The sequence below is a fragment of the Canis lupus genome, chromosome 8, assembly GCF_048164855.1.
Source record: "Canis lupus baileyi chromosome 8, mCanLup2.hap1, whole genome shotgun sequence".
Classification (NCBI taxonomy): domain Eukaryota; kingdom Metazoa; phylum Chordata; class Mammalia; order Carnivora; family Canidae; genus Canis; species Canis lupus.
In genome coordinates, this window is record NC_132845.1 from 35,294,578 (window position 1) to 35,312,238 (window position 17,661).

The following is a 17,661-nucleotide window of genomic DNA, read 5'->3' on the forward strand; positions in this document are numbered from 1 at the left end:
TTGTAAATTCTCTCAGACAGCCCTGCCTGGAAAGATCTCTTCAATACTTCTCTTAAAATAATGAAACATATAATGTGCGTGTCAAGTTCTTTAAGGAGCGGAGAAGCATTCTGTCTCTTAACTTCTTTCTTCAGGATGATGCCCGGCAATTATTTGTTTTGGCTGGCAGTGCCGAAGAAGGAGTCATGACTCTAGAACTAGCAGGAGTGATTAAACGGTTATGGCGAGACGGTGGCGTGCAAGCTTGTTTCAGCAGATCCAGGGAGTATCAGCTCAATGATTCTGCTTCATAGTGAGTAATTTTTCCATAATAGAAAATAATTTGGTGACACTAAGAAAGTTCAGAGTCTGTCCTTGACAAAACCTTAAGTAACAGACACTTTTAGAAGTCTGTTGCATGATTTCAGGTTAGGGTAATTACAAGCCCTTTGTCATTTTGTATGACTTGGAGAACAACATTGCCTCTTGGAATGTAAATGGGAGAATTAGTACCATGAAAAGTAGCTCCATGGTAGTTTATAATAAGTAAGTGAAAGAGGAGAGAAATCTTTTGCAGCTGGATCCTGGATCTCTTCCAATGCAGTTCCTTCTGCATAAGGACTTTGCATTAATTGCCAGCTAGTGAGGGAAATTAGAAATGTGATATCCCTTTTTATGCATCCAACTCTGTGGCTGGCCTGCACTATGGATTTCTCTGGTACTAGTCACCACTAATAAATCTTTGGCCAGATCACAATAGTAGACTTTGTACAGAGAATGTTGAGTCTTAGTAAGAAGTCAAAGCATCTGTTTGTCAAGGGAATTCTGTTAAGTGTTAAATAGTTTGAGAGAATGTGTAATTAATACTTGTGTGAGGCTTTGATTTTGCCTCTTATACAACATGTGTATATATAAGATCTATATTCTGAATGTAGGTTTTTAATGTGCCTTTTGGGAACTTGGTGAGTTCTTTGTACCTGTATCTATCTCTGTTCTAATTGGAGGCACTTTTAAGTATTAAGGTATTTTCTCCAATATTCACATTTTCCTATCTTTCATTCTTATTTAAGTTGTTGTAGGAAGAAGTTAAATTATATTTGAAAAACTTAGTTATCTTGAAATGAAAACTTAACCTTAGAAAAATTTCAGGATTCTTGCCCACCTTTTTTTTGTTTTTGTCTTCGTTTTTCTTTTTCTTTTTTTTTTTTTTAAATTGGAGTTCAATTTGCCAATATACAGCATATCACCCAGTGTTCATCCCGGCAAGTGCCCCCCTCAGTGCCCGTCACCCAGTCACCCCCCCCCCCCCCACCTACCTTTCCACCACCCCTTGTTCGTTTCCCAGAGTTAGGAGTCTCTCATGTTCTGTCATCCTCACTGATATTTTCACTCATTTTCTCTCCTTTCCCTTTTATTCCCTTTCACTATTTTTTATATTCCCCAAATGAATGGGACCATATAATGTTTGTCCTTCTCTGATTGAATTATTTCACTCAGCATAATACCCTCCAATTCCATCCATGTCGAAGAAATGGTGGGTATTTGTCATTTCTAATCTTGCCCACCTTTTAATATTTTTTAGTTGCATATGTTGGTAGTTTCAATAATTCTCCCAGTAGTCATGAAAGCTAGATTGTTATTATTTTTTATCATACGTTCATTAAGCTCTAAATCCTTCAACTACACCAGAGAACATGTGATTTATAAATTTTTTTTCCTGGGGATCCCTGGGTGGCTCAGCGGTTTGGCGCCTGCCTTCGGCCCAGGGCATGATCCTGGAGTTCCGGGATCGAGTCCCACGTGGGGCTCCCTGCATGGAGCCTGCTTCTCCCTCTCTCTGCCTGTGTCTCTTCCTCTCTCTCTCTCTCTCTCTCTCTCTCTGTCTCTCATGAATGAATAAATAAAATCTTTTAAATAAAAATATAAAAGTAAATAATTTTTTTTCCATAATATTTGATTGAGACTTGCCTGATTCCTTAACATTGATGGTAGTACTTAGTTTTATAGAGGCTCATTAATGATTCACTTATAATAGTGCTACCTGTTCTTTAGTTTTCTAGCTAAAAACTCTTTAGGAATCTGAAATTACCAAAAATTTAACTTAGCTTTAAAAAAAATTAACTTAGCTTTGAAGCCGTCTTTTAATTAATTCCCTGAATAAATTTCTTGGAAGTATTTACAATATTTTTGACTTAGATTTTAAAAAACCCACAACTTTTTTTTTTCCTGAATAAAACCAGAAAATATTCTTATTGAACATAGTTCTCATTTTAATTTTAGTAATTCAAACACCATTCTCTAATGTCCCATCAAATGTCAGAACATACAAATGACCTATTAACTTTAAATGTCTGAAGGCTTTTGTTTTGGTTTTTCTCGATTTTTTTTTTCCAAAATTTTTTATTTTTAAGTAATCTTTTCACCCAACATTGGGGCTTGAACTTAAAACCCTGAGATCAAGAGTCACATGCTCTACTGACTGAACCAGTCAGGCACCCCAGAAATCTTTTTTAATAAGAATGACATTTCCATATTTGTTTCCTTCTAATTGGCCTTCACAGCTTAATTGTGGTAGAATTAAAACCCCCTTTGTGTGGCATTTATAAAACCTACATTAATTGTCCTATGCTAGATTCACATTTTTTTCCTCATCATTTCTGTGATACCGAAGCTCTGATTTTGTTCTGCCACTTTATTTTTTATTTTGTATGTTTTTAAACGATTTTATTTATTTATTTATTCATGAGAGACAGAGAGAGAGGGAGAGAGAGAGAGAGGCAGAGACACAGGCAGGGGGAGAAGCAGGCTCCATGCAGGGAGCCCGACATGGGACTCGATCCCAGATCTCCAGGGTCATGCCCTGAGCCGAAGGCGGCACCAAACCGCTAAGCCACCCAGGGATCCCTTGTTCTGCCACTTTAGTGACAGGTTTAGAATCTACTTTTGGCAAGGAACTAGTTTAGGTTGTTGATTTGGTGTGTACATGGTTAGCTTCACCAAGTTAAAATAAATGTGTGTTTTATTTAGTTACCTAAATGATTTGGATAGGATATCCCAAACCAACTACATTCCAACTCAGCAAGATGTCTTGCGGACAAGAGTGAAGACCACAGGCATTGTGGAAACTCATTTCACCTTCAAAGACCTATACTTCAAGTAAGTCATTATTTTGCTAGATGTGCGAATTACAAATATCTTTCCTTTAGTTTGTATCTTTAATCAGGGTAAAATTTCTCCAGGCCATATTCTTTGCTTTAAAAACCTATCATCAAAACAACCAACTAACCAACCATCATATTCATCAGCCAGTATTTGAATTTTAACTGAATGAGGGCCCAAACCTTTCTTCTTTCTCCAAATAGCATCAAATACCTTTGTCTATTTGAGAAATTTAAATTCAAAATTAAGTTGTAAATATCAATAAAAGTAATCACATGGTTATCTATTTATTTTATTTTTAATTTTAGTCTTTTCAGCTGCTTTTTTGTTGGAATCGTCAAAACAGGTATTGAATGTTTGTTGTTTAGAAGGGGTAACAATAATACTAAGTATAGATACTTAGTGATGTGGCTTTGTTCTGCCATTTTGATATTAAAATAGAAATGCTTTACTCACCAGTGTTGATCTTTCCTTACCAAAGCACATTTCCCTTTAAGTTTAATGGAATGGAGCTAATATTGTCATGGCTCTTGGACTGATTTGTGCATAATGTCATGTACAACTAAGTTCTTAATGTAGTATGAATGGAAAATTGATATAGACATAGAGGTATTTTGGTAAAGTATGATAACATAAAAAGTGGTTTTAGAGAGAGAGAATTCTAGTACATGAATACAAAGGACTTTCTCATTAGCATTAGTCTTTCTAAAATAGGCTTCATCTTGTCTCTGTGTTAATGGTCTTTTGTAAATAACTGTCTTTTTGGTTCCCGTTTTCTGCTTTTGTGACCTTTAAGATTAGGAATAAACTTCTCTTCAATATATGATGTTTGTTCCAGCTACCTCATTATGCTTGTATGTAGTCTGTGATAATCATCACTTTTGCACAAAATTGTAATTTCTAGCTGAGAGCTTCTCCATGTTCTTCTCTCTGAAAACAGTTACTTCACAGGATTTGTGAAATCTACAGAGTTCAGGTATTACTAGATACCATTTGAGGTCTTGAAATCTTAATAAACCAAAACAGATCTGAAACATGGTGCAGGAAAATAGTTCAGCTGAATATTAGTAGAATAGAAGAGCTGCTTATTTTTTTAGGACTGATATATTTAACTAGAGTAGCAAAGGCCATATGAATTTATCACCTGTGCAACCTATAAGAATGAGATGTCTTTTTGTGTACTACAAGATCAGTAATCCATTTATAATTAAATGTGGTGAACTTTATTTAGTGTGGGAAACATTCTTGTTGATGTTGACATGGGTTGATCTTTAGTTGGGTAAATCCTGTTGGTCTTGTGTCAGAATCAGTAGCCAGCTCTAGTTAAGATGCCACACCCACTTTATTATTGGCATAGAGATCTTGTTATGAAGTACTATCACTTCTTCCTTTTCCTCTTCTCTCTAGGCAAAACCACTATCCATTTATTCAAACACTTATTGAGCATCTGCTATATGCAAGGCATTGTGTAATTGCTTACTTGCCTCTCAGTTATGAGGTAATGTTTATAACATGTTGATCTGTTAGTGAATTATATTGTAAATGTTATATGTGCTAAAAGCCCACCCTTGGGACGTCATGGTATTCTGCAACTTTTATGGACTTTGTAGAAGACAACAGAGGGATAAACTGAAATTATTGCTGTACCAGCATGTGTCTCTCCTTGAAAGATTTCTGTGGCATATGTGATGTTTGCTTTCCTAAAACCTATTATATGATCTTGTATTAAAGCCAACTTGTGATTGCATCATTCCAAGTGTCATGTCCAAAGGCTGAAAAAAACCTATGCTAGATCAACCACAAGAAAAGACTGGGTTGTAAACTCAGTTATGTCTTATTTCTCTTGATCTTCAGGGGAAAAGTCTTTGGAAATAGACATTGAGTCACTTTAGATCTGGCATACTAAACCAGCTTGGCAAAGTTTACCTTTTAAAATTTTGTCCTTGTCATTAAACATCTATCTTCAGAGCATCTAATCATTTGTATACATACCTCCTCAGATGCTGGTACTAGCTAGAGGTAGAGCACTGCAGGTGTTCCTCTTACTGTAGGAGGTAGATGAGGACACTGTTGACAGAAGTGCAGTAGGTGGGACAGGATGTCAAGTAAGCCCCCCAGAAGGGAGTGGTGGACTGAAACTAATCAGGAGTGGAACATAAAATCTGTGAACAGCTGAGGCTTTGTTATTATTGATTAGATTCAACTAGGACATAGAGTTGGGAAATAGTGGTTATATTGGGCTCTTAAGAGTCCTACCCTGAAAAACAGTTTACTTTCCCCCCGTAATTAATCTCTGAAATATTTTTTCCTTAAAGTAAGGAAAACATACCTCAGCCATACCTCAGTTAAAAAAAAAGAAAGTTAAAAAGTAAGGAAAACAAACTTTCTGGAAGCAGAATGCAAGTTGGATATTTCTATTTTTTATTGTTCTCTTTGACTGAAGAGGTAAACCATTTTGGGGAGTCGAATGGTGTTACGGCTAAGAGCCTGGGTGCTGCAGTTAGAGTGCCTGGGTTCAGAGTCCCAGTCCCCATTTGCTAGTAGTGTGCCCTAGACCCAGTTATTTACCATACCTGTGCCTCAATTTCTTCATCTGTGCACTGGAAACAATAGTACTAGCAGCAGTGTTGTGAGGGTCAAAGGAGTTAGTGTACTTAAGATGTTTAGGATCATGTTTGGTACCATGGTAAACAATAAATGTTAATATTTTGTTACTATTATCTTAAGTTGTATTATTTAGCTCTTTATTTTTCCTGTCCTTTTCCCCCCTCCTTCCTTTAGTCCATTTCAGTGCTTTTTCTGCTGACTTTTGGCACTCCTGATAACAAACTTAAAGGAAGTGCAACTAGTTACCTAAAACGAGGATTTTGATTGTTCCTAGATTTTATTTTCTCATGTTGTTCTCTTTTACTTTTAACCACAGTATTAGTTTGACTGCATTTTATCTGCTCCTTGTTTGTCTTTTCTATTATAAATGGAGTTTTGAATATACATTAGTGGGAAGTTCTCTAACCACTTCAGTTTAGGGAGAGGTGTATTTGTGACCTTGCTGAATTTGTGCATTCTTTCCCTTTACTCAGGATGTTTGATGTAGGTGGCCAAAGATCAGAACGAAAAAAGTGGATTCACTGTTTTGAGGGAGTGACAGCAATTATCTTCTGTGTGGCCCTCAGTGATTATGACCTTGTTCTGGCTGAGGATGAGGAGATGGTATGTGGATCTTCTGTTTAATGTAGCCAGGAAGTAGAAAATAATTCGTAGGAAGATGTGCATTCATTTGCTCATTGAACCAAATCTTGATTCCTTAATTTTTTTTTCCTGTCAGTGAGATTAGACTTAAAATATTGATCCATGCCCTTCTTATTCTTTAAGAGGTAGGACAGCACATTGAGTATGTGGGCAGGATTAAGGCCTCTTGTTAGCCAGTCTTCTTCCCACTTCCCAACTTCCAGGGATTACGAAAATGAGGATTGACTTAGCTTTTGTGTTATCAGTGTCTAGCTTATTTCCATGAGTGCCATTCAGTTCTTCTAAAACTTATTGGTCTGTTTTTTTCATGAACAGTTCATGCACTTTTACCTTTTGCTACTGACATCATTTTCCCCCCTCAGAACCGAATGCATGAAAGTATGAAACTGTTTGACAGCATTTGTAACAACAAATGGTTTACAGACACTTCAATCATTCTCTTCCTCAACAAGAAAGACCTTTTTGAGGAAAAAATAAAGAGGAGTCCATTAACTATCTGTTATCCAGAATACACAGGTAAGGGATCCTGAATGATTTTGTTGGAGGTACACATCTTAGATCAACACTTCAGTGACATTGTTAAATTTGTCTTTTATTTTGAACAATGTATGTATGTCCTTATGGAGAGTGTTCACTGGTAGTGATATTAGCATTAAGCATGTGATTAAGACCCTTTAAGTCTAAAGTGCTATTCCAGATATAATTGAGTTTACTATGTATATTACATTTCTGTCCTCAGTTTTTGAAGAAAATAGAGAAAGATAAAAATAAAAATTTGGTGTGTTTCCTTTTTTCTAGAGGAAATGACATTTGGAGTGAGATAATGAGAGGATGAATTAGAGACCACTAGGCAGACAGAGAATTAAAAGCTTTTTAGGAAGAAGGAATAGTGTATATGAAAATAGGGAGGTAAAAAAAAATGTCATGAGGGGTGCCTGGGTGGCTCAGTTGGTTGACCATCCGACTCTTGATTTCAGCTCAGTTCTTGATCTCAGGGTCATGAGTTCAGGCCCTGCATTTATTAATAAAAGTAAGTAAATTTGTTAAAAAAAATTTTTGTTTTTGGAACCTAGAAAGAATTTGATATTGCCAGAGTTTAATGTGATGGGAAAGAGTCATTAGAGTGATAGGCAGAGATGCTCATGGAGGGCCTTGTATCTCATATGGAGATGGTGGGGCGCTATTGAAGGATTTTGATTGGGGTACATGATATAGTGGAAACTGTGCTTTAGAAAGATAAGCAGTAAATAGCAATAAAGATAGTAGGGAGTTGAATTAGTAAGGAGTCTCTTAGGATGCAAATAAAAACTTTAGGTGAAGATACAGGGATATATCCTAGAAGCCAAGGGCAAGAATGCAGACATACCTTAAGAATACATTTAGGAAAAAAAAGAATACATTTAGAGGGGGATGCCTGGGTGGCTCAGCAGTTTAGCACCTGCCTTCGGCCCAGGGTGTAATCCTGGAGTCCTGGGATCGAGTCCCACATGGGGCTCCCTGCATGGAACCTGCTTCTCCCTCTGCTTGTGTCTCTGTCTCTCTGTGTCTTTCATGAATAAATAAATAAAATGTTAAAAAAAAAATCATTTAGAGGGCACCTGGGCAGTTCAGTTGGTTAAGTGTCTGCCTTCAGCTCAGATCATGATTCCAGGATTCTGGGATTGAGCCCAATTTTGGGCTCCCTGTTCAGTGGGGAGTCTGCTTCTCCCTCTGCCCCTCTCCCTTATTCCTGTGTGTTCTCTCTCTCAAATAAATGAATTTTTTTTTTTAAAGGGAGTTCTTCCTTTAAAAAAGAGGAATGCATTTAGAACTAAGAAATAGAAAGCTGTCAAGGACTCTGGAAGCACCTTTTCCCTGTCTCTTTTTTTTCTCCTTCTCTCTGTGTATCTTTATTCTTCTCTCTGTTTACCAGCCTTCTGTGCTACTCACTTTATGTGATACAAGATGGCCCTGCCACAGTATCTCTCCTGTATTCAAAACACCAGGTTAGGGGCACTTGGCTGGCTTAATCAGTAGAGCATGCGACTCTTGGTCTCATGTTGTAAATTTGAGCCCTGCACATTGAGTGTAGAGATTATGTGGAAATAAAATCTTAAAAAGAAAAAAAAAAAGAAGACCAGGGTACACTGATAGTGGCTGGCCCCAAGTTCAAATTTCTAGAAGAGAGATTCTGGCCAGTATTAATTTAGGCAAAAATCCTTAGCCCAGTCATTCAATCAAAGTTAGGGACACAAATATGAATGCCGGGCTGCACCACTATAACCTTTAGATCAGAGTTGGGTGTTTTCAGGGAAGGAGAACATATGTTGGCTGAGCAGACCCTGTAAAGGCTTTCTGTAATGAAGTAGAAGAGTGTCACTAGGGTAAGGAAGTGGGAAGAGTACTCGTAGAATTCTGCCTTGATTGGCTGCTGGTGCTATGATCTGAATTGATATTTAGGAATCTTGATTTTGAAGCATCTGTGGAAAATCCAGATGGGGGTATCTAATAGGTAGATACATACGTGGCCTTGGAGCTTTTATGAGAGATTGGGGTTTAGATATATTGATTGGAGATCATGTATAACTACAACATGGAAATGGATGAAATGACATGGGGTGATGATACAGAATGAGGACAGAAAAGACCACAGAAAGAATGAGAATACCAGACTATTGGCAGGAGAGAAAGAAAGGTTTATATTGGATACAAAGAGAAGAACCAGGAGAGCCAAATTATCAAAAACTGAGAAACTAAGAAGCGAAGTGTGGTCAGTAATGTTTAGTGCAGACAAAGTAAGATACACATTGAAAAATGCCCTCTGAAGTTAGTGGTCCAGGAGATGGTGAGTGTTATTGAGAGCAGTGTCAGTGAGAGCAGAGCCAGGGCAGTGAGTTTTTGAGTAGGAAGTAAAGAAATGAAGACCGGTGTAGCCTACTCTTGAGCAGCTTGGATTACAGGAGAAGGAAAGATTTAAGAATGTTCATATGTGAGCATCCCCGGTGGCGCAGCGGTTTAGTGCCGCCTGCAGCCCAGGGCGTGATCCTGGAGACTCCGGATCCAGTCCCACGTCAGGCTCTCTGTATGATGCCTGCTTCTCCCTCTGCCTCTCTCTCTCTGTCTCTGTCTCTATGAATTTAAAAAAAAAAAAAAAGAATGTTCATATGCTTAGAGGTAAGATTTTATAACAAGAGAAGTTGTAAAAAGTAGATGTAATTAATGGAGCAAGATTTGTAAGTAGGTGGAATTCCATACAATAGAATAATAAAAAGGAATAAAGTACTGATACATTGTATGAACCTCATAAATATTATGCCAAGTGAAAAGAAGCCAAACACAAAAGGTCACATTTATGTGATTCCTTTTATATGATATACCTCAAATAGGCAAATCCATAGACAAAGCAGATTGGTTGGTGGTTAGCGGGAGATGGGGGAGCATAGAATTAGAGGAATGAAGAATGATTACTTAATGGGAATGGAGTGTTTTTCTGGGTTGGTGAAAAAGTTTTGAAACTAGAGAAAGGTGGTGGTTGCAGAACATTGTGAATACACTAAATGCCACTGTATTGTACATGTTAAAATTGTATGTTATATTAATTTCACCTCAGCTTAAAAGAATCTTGGTAGAGGAGTTAAATTTTGAACTGGAAGGAAGACCACTGTAAGACCAAAGGTAGAAATATGTGGGGATATAGGTGACTTCTAAGTGAGGTGGTCGGCTCAAGAGTCGAGGTATAGTTTAAGCCCCTGGCCCTTGTTTTCTCAGGGAAGTTGGCAGTGTGGCCAGAATCTGGAGGGAGGGGAGAATTAGGGGAGTTCATAGAAAGTAGCCAAGTTTTAAAGCGGAGAGAAATCTTACTTAAGAGGATTGCCAGTGTTCTGACTGAGAATCTTCCACAAAGCAAAGAGCCCTCAGTGTCATATCCTTTTTTGGAGTAGAGGGGGCGACCTTCCAAGCCTGTTTTCCATTGACTTCATTTTTCTTTTAAGAAGTCTTAACAGTCCTCATTGCCCAAGGATCACTGTCTGTTCCTGCCAGACAGAATTCGCTTCTCAGTGCTGTTTTTCCTTGAATTTACAGAAGTTCTGCTCATCTCAAGAAACCTATTTCAAGCACCTACCAACCTATCTTCCTTTGTTTCTCTAAGTATTCTGTTTAAATAACACTCCTTTCTTTCTTAAGTTTTTCTTTGTTTAGTCTTTTTTTAAACACTTCGCTTTTGGCATTTGTTGTCATGCTTAATATCACTTAATTTCATAGATGTTATTTGTTGAAAACAGCCTCTAGTTTACAGGAGTGAAGACTTGTATTTGTTGAGGTTTCCTGTTCTAGTCAGTTTCTAGGGCTATTCTAAAGGTTCACAGGTAGATGAGATGGTGTAGGAAGCATGTGGTAATGAGTGTTAATTACAAATGTTGAAAATAAAGTTTACTTTTGAGTCTCTCCCCCCTTTATAAAAAAATAATAGCTTTATTGAGATGTAACTTATATGTCACAAAAATACATTTTAAAGTGTGTAAATTCAAGCCCCTTTCGCTTTTACATGTACTGGTTTACCTTTCATTAAGTTATTGCTGAAAGGCTCTGAAGCTAAGCCCTGGCCCCCTTTTTTAAAGCCCCCTTAAAACTGGTATGATTTTGAAAAGAAGCATGATTAACTGTTTTGAATTGTTTGAAGATCACTCGGAGGAGCACGGGCTCTCTGACCTTTTATTTTTTTTTATTATTTTTTTCTTAAAATTTTTTTTATTTACTTATGATAGTCACACACACAGAGAGAGAGAGGCAGAGACACAGGCAGAGGGAGAAGCAGGCTCCATGCACCGGGAGCCCGATGTGGGATTCGATCCTGGGGTCTCCAGGATCGCGCCCTGGGCCAAAGGCAGGCGCTAAACCGCTGCGCCACCCAGGGATCCCTCTCTGACCTTTTAAACAATTGTGTTCTAGCAATGTGTCCTCCTACTTCCCTAGTCTCCTTTATGCATTCTAGGTTTTTTAGCTGAAAAATCTAAATGAAAGGAGGAAAAGAAAAGGTTTTGTTTCCCAAGATCTTTTTTTGTGATAATTTTGTTTTACTTAGTCCGCTCTCAAGAAAAGTCTGATGATTGTAGAATAACCTAATGATTACAGAAATAAAGAAATCTGTCTTATATTCATTTGGGTTATATTCCCTTAGGTGATGGCCTGACTTAGTTGAATTCAGGCAGCTGTTAGGATTTGAACTGAGAATATTGGTTGTCTGCTTCAGGTTCCAATACATATGAAGAAGCAGCTGCTTATATTCAGTGCCAGTTTGAAGATCTGAACAGAAGAAAAGATACCAAGGAGATCTATACCCACTTCACCTGTGCCACAGACACCAAGAATGTGCAGTTTGTTTTTGATGCTGTTACAGATGTCATCATTAAAAACAACTTAAAGGAATGTGGACTTTACTGAAGAGGGTTGGATGTTAATAAAAGGTAAAACTTGAGACAATTTAGTTCTAGTTCTATAGTGATGTCTCTTGACATTGTAAGCTTTTCTAATTAAGAATGTTCTTCTTTTCTAGTTATTACAGTGTGGAGTGTTGAGACCAGACTTCTTTTGCTGTCTCAGTGGGCAGCTACAAGCATGAACGGGACCAGGGAATGGCAGCAGCATGCAGAATATTAGCACTCTTTAGCACAATCTTCTGTATTAGGGAACTCTTAATTGACATGAGATGCTAAAGTCAGACATTGGAATTGGAGCAACTGTAAAGTATGATTTGATCATCAAGACATCACTTGGATTTCATAATCTCAAAAGTTTAGGGCCGATGTGAAGTTGAGGTGCTGCATTCCAGAACTTTAATATGTAGCTTACTCTTTTTTTCCTTCTTAACAAACCACCAGTAGTTCATTTTTAAAGGTTTTTTTTTTCATCCAAGAGAATAATGTGACTAAATTTTATTTCTTTGTTTGCAAAAGAATCTTTATTAAAACACAACCTTAACTATGCACATGATGTGGCCAGATCATCTTGAAAATATTCCTCTTAGTAGGAACTCTTTGTTTCTAACTTTGGTATGGTCAGAACATAATACTTCCATAATTAATTCTTTATGGTTATTGGGGCTATGATTTTAGCTTTTTTGGATGAAATTTATGTTACTCTCCTGCTCAAAGTACCATTATGTTTTCTAAATGGTAATCACATTGGAGAGTTCTATAAGATTCTAGCTAAGTTTTGTTTAAGCTTATGGTTTAAGGTTAACCTGGTTTATGCTGATTACCAAATTACTAGGTAAATGCTGATGTAGTATGTAAAGTTAGTTTCTTGGATACAGACACACCCAGGGCAGCTGTTGATTAGAAATGCAAATTGCTAAATTCCAAACAGAAACAGTGACTTTGCTGCTACAGATCTACTAAATTGACCACTTTGGTTCTTGCTTGTTTGTCTCAGTCATAGGGAGTTCTGTAAAAGATGCCCCTTGTTTTCCATCTTCCATGGCCTTTTTTGTTGGGAAACATCTAAAGTGTATTAACAGTGCATGCTTTTACTTTGTAAATGTGGTGCCAAATCCCTGTTTGCCATTGTTTTTATTGTAGCAATGTTAATTGTAGTAATCCTTAGTACCTTCTTTTGCCGAAATGATTGCATTTTGGGACTTTTTCCACTATGTTGTGTATACAGATTTTAATCTGTTATAGTTGGCAGCAGTATTAAAATGGTGAGTAAAGAGTCCAGGTTTGTTCCTGTTTGTAACTAGTCCTTTCTGGAAATATTTTCTTGTTTCTTTTTGTCCCTGCTAAATGTGCTTTGGCCTTTGTCTCAGAATGGGTGTAGGTGGAGGGTTCCCTGAAGGGCTAGGCTAGTCTTTGGTGTAATAGTATTGTTGAATCATGGCCTGACTGAGGGTCTTATGTCCCATCTGTGTAAGTGACATGTAGTCATAATCCATTTTCCAGGTTTACATTTTGGTTTTGTGGAGAGCTTTTATTCACATCAGCCTGCAGGTCCTTTTGTATAATGTACAGCAAATGTCCTTAAATATTGAATGGGCCTTTGGGGGATGGCAGATGAAGAGAATGTATTTTGAACATTCCAAATCAGCAGTTTGAGCAGTGCCTTTTGGGGTCCAGTCTTTTTGGATTGGATTCTGTGTCCTCTTTGAGTGACCTTTTACTAGTTTAAAAAAAAAAAAAAAAGTTGATCATCAAAGCTGGTTCAGAAAGCAAGCCACAGCAGTTCAGTGCCTTTATTGGAATTTTTATTCTTTTTTGGGAAAGTATAACTATGTAGATGGTATAACTGTTATTATCTAAACAGTTCTTTTTTTTTTAGGGTTGGGAAAATTGGATCTAAAAATGATCAGCTCCAATTGGTGATTAACTTATGCACACATAAGTTGATAGTTCCTGTTCACTTTGAATATATCTTTTCCTACTGTATCCTGTGATAGAAGATCATCTGGAAATGAGAACTAGTGGAATATTGTTTTAACCATAGTCTTTATATAGTCAGGGCTAATAGGATGGTGTTTTGATAATCCAAAATAACAAATAATCTAAGTTAATTATACTTTGAAATGTACTTTGTAATTTCATTTGAATACATCTGTCTGATATGTTCATTTTTTAGCTTTTAATGTTAATGAAAAATAGTTCTCCACTATTCTGCCTTTATACCATTTACCTTTGTTCTATATTTACATGAAGATCACCCTCTACCCTACAGTCCATATAACTTATTTAAATGCACAGTCTTTGAGGATACAGGAACACAATTCAAGTCAGTGGTTTTCAAATATGCCTTAAGTCAAAATCATCAGGATCCATCTCAGCGATTAACTCTTGGCTGGTGGGCTAGTGATCTATAATTTTTAAAAAGTGATTCTGGTTATCGGCTTTGCAAATCATTGTTGTATTTTGAAATAAAAGATGTTTTCTAATAGGAGAGTCAGCGTGCGGGGGTGAAGAAACGTGTACTAGCCTGGAGAAAAAGGATTGATATTTGTAATCAAAGAAATTAAAACTTGCCTTGTGTGTTTTCTGTGGAGAATGCTGGAGGTTTGTGATGGACCACATTTCAGTATTCATGTGGCCAGGCTCTGGACCATCTAAGAAACCAGCATATATAAGAAAAATAAATTTTAATGAATAAAGAACAGTAAATAGACCCCAGCATGAAGGACTGCAGCAATAGCTTTATTTTGTTGACAGTCACATCCACCTGATTAAAATCTTGGGCCGTAAAAAAATACCATTCATTAGGCTAAAGGTAAAGAGGAAGTATTCTTAATAGCCAGTCTTCCTCAACTATGCATATAAGTTCAAGACTTGTAACAGATTTCACCTCCTGGTATGAAAATTCCAAGGACTTTTACAGTTATATAGTGGATTTTGGGGTGACGTTTCATTTTGGATAGTTTGAATTCTAAATCTTTAGTTCAGTGTATCATTTTATTATTATTTCCAGTAATGGATTGTTATTTTTTACAAGGTGCTGCATTCTAAGAATAGATCGACCAAATTTAAAAAAACTATCTTCTTGCCTTGTTTCTTACTCTTATGTGTTCTTCTATTTGTGTTTTATTACATGCACATTTTAGAGCATTTAAAAATAACTGCTGGTTCTTCTAATTTATTTGCCCACCTTATATTCTTATATCCTGGCCACTGTTCTCTGATTTGTAGCTGTGACTCTATTTGGACATTGCTTGCCTAGCCTGACTAGTTACTTCATATATATATATACACATTTGTTTAGCATAGTTCTGGAGTGTCCTTTTGCAGAGCTAGTTGCTGTATTGGCTGCTACATATAAGGTAAAGTTAGTCTTTCAGTCCAATTAAAAACATCCCTTTGGTTGATCTTTTTCCCTTTCCAGATGTTCAAAAAACCAATCTTCTACTCATTTAAACATACCTAGCAAAGCACAAATTTTCTTCATTCTTACTGCTTGTGAAATCTTTCATATCTTATACCGATTTTAAGAACAAAGTAACTTCAGTTTCCCAGTACTACTAGGTCATCTTTGTGTTCTTCATGCTTCATAGTACAAGCCAGAGTTCTCACCTGGACCAGTCATGGCTCTCCACATAGCTGTATTGTCATCTAAGCACAAGAGAACACCAGGCTGCATTGAGGCCTGAAATTGAAAGTTAGCTTTACTGTCATCTATCAGGAAGTAAAAGGTGTAGGTGAGGCACTGGGGAACAGACTTCCTGGATGGTCAAGATCTTTGTTCCTTTACCTTTGGTTAGTTTTTAACTATCCTCCCCCCATTTCCTCATAACTTATATGAGTTACCTCTGCTAGGAGAACATACTCCAGAAAAGTTAGGACAGGACAGTTTTTTTTCTGATACTGTGTCAGGCTTACCTACCTGGCTTGACTGAAGTTTTCTTAGGAATGAGAGAGAATACAGTAGGTTATAATAACAGCAGAGACCTGAGGTGCAAGATTAACATGTATAGATCCCCTGGCTAAACTGTACTAAATGGAGATGTTGAAGACAGATCCTGGGAACATGTATTTTAGATAAATTCCCTATGTGGTTCTGATGAAGCCAACCTGGGCCAACATTTGCAGATGACTGAATAGGACCTAGTGTTAAAAATCAACACAAATAGGGGCACCTGGGTGGCTCAGTCTTAAGTGTCTGACTCTTGGTTTCAGCTCAGGTCATGGTCTCAGGGTCCAGAGATTGAGCCCTTCTCAGTCTGCCTGAGATTCTCTCACCCCCTTTGCTCCTCCCACTCATACTCCCCCCCCTTAATAAATAAATGAAAATAAATAAATAAATAAATCTTTGAGAGAAAAAAGATCAACACAGACATGTAACCATAAAGTCACTAGTGAATGAGGCATATTTTATTTACCAATAAAGAAGAAGCATCTTTTGTATGTGACCTTAGAGTGCCTTTCACCAAAAAAATTAGTATGAGAACTGTCTAGTCAAAGAACATTCCTACGCTTCTGATACAGAGTATTTAGTTTTTATATAAATTAAGACAAAACAAGAAACTTAGAGTTTCCAAACATTTGGTTCATTTGTGTTACTGCATTTATTCAGTGAAAATTGAAAGATACATCAAAGTAAAGATAAAATCCTGTGACAGAGGTCTAACTATATATATGTAATAATATGAATATTCATTTACAGTTGGTGGGTAAAGAGCAGACTGGGAAGTCTTTTTGAGAAAAGGCTGGGGAAGGGGTATGGAAGGCAAATGAGGAGTTGAATAGAAAAATCTTTGTGTGCTCTCTGCTAATGTTTTCCTGAAATTTAGTGGGAATCAACAAGGTAGTAGCAGAAATAATCCAGTACTAGTAAATACGCTGTTGGGATACACCATCTCAATGTTTTAGCATCCAGATTTAAGATCTTTGACAGATGGAATATTAAATTCTGTACAATGTGGTTTATCTATCTCCTATTCTCTACTACCTGGCTCTTGCCCCCATATTCCTTTGGATTATCCAAATATTTTTTACGTAGAGGCTGGTTTAAATGTAAGAGTGATTCCTAGCAGACATAACAAAACACGAGAAATTACCTGTTCTTTTTAACTCTTCGTCTTTGCTCATGGGGTATAAAGGTCCTGAGACCTTTTAGAATCTTATGGAGAGCTAGTTGTCACACCTTGTTCTCGTCTTTTCCTTGCTTCCAAACAGCTATGAAATCTTTTTCTTCTAAAATCCTCATCTGTTACCTAGAGGTGCACTAAATTATTCCTTCCAGCTATGATGTGCTTTGGTTCTGATCCAATTGAAATAACATTTAAAAGTGCTTTGTAGATATCCTTTATGATACTCAAGATTATACTTTACAGCAAAACAAGTCATCTTTTAAGATAATACCAGGAGATGTATTCATCGTAGGGGGCTGTGTTCTCAGCATCACTTTTCCCATACTCATTTTGAACACCTGAAATGAAGTTTAACTATAAGTGGCTCTAAATTTTGTCAAGCTGGGTGAAAAGAAAGGTCTTTGCTTTGTTTTGTGTTTAAATCCAGTTATTTCTGTTCATACCAGTGCTTACTTTCTCGTTTGACCAAAAGGCAGAAACTTTCCCTTCTGCAGTCTGCACTTCGTCTGTTTGACCTCACAGAAATGTCCTCATCCTTTTACCTAGCAGGAACACCAGTGGCTGTGGCACACTTGCAGTCTCTGGGCCAACACTGAAGTCCTACTGGAATCTGTGCTCCGGGGGCTGTGCCGGGTAGAGAGGGCAGTGGGAGGTAAGAGCTCTTCACCCTTCACCACCTTCTCCACCCAGCATGGCCGGCACACTATGGTCTACGGCACATCTCCAATTAT

At 37.3% G+C, this 17,661-nt stretch overlaps 1 protein-coding gene across 3 annotated transcripts in view; it reads left to right on the forward strand.

Annotated features, from left to right (window-relative positions):
- Positions 1-13,080, forward strand: part of GNAI3 (G protein subunit alpha i3) — a 40,333-nt gene extending 27,253 nt beyond the window's left edge. For all 3 annotated transcript variants that reach the window (XM_072834880.1, XM_072834879.1, XM_072834881.1), the window contains exons 4-9: positions 135-292; positions 3,007-3,135; positions 6,219-6,348; positions 6,750-6,903; positions 11,618-11,831; positions 11,921-13,080. In XM_072834880.1, the coding sequence (XP_072690981.1) occupies positions 135-292; positions 3,007-3,135; positions 6,219-6,348; positions 6,750-6,903; positions 11,618-11,808 (762 nt within the window). In that variant the 3' untranslated portion in view covers positions 11,809-11,831; positions 11,921-13,080. The remainder of the gene's footprint in view (positions 1-134; positions 293-3,006; positions 3,136-6,218; positions 6,349-6,749; positions 6,904-11,617; positions 11,832-11,920) is intronic.
- Positions 13,081-17,661: the final 4,581 nt, after the last annotated feature.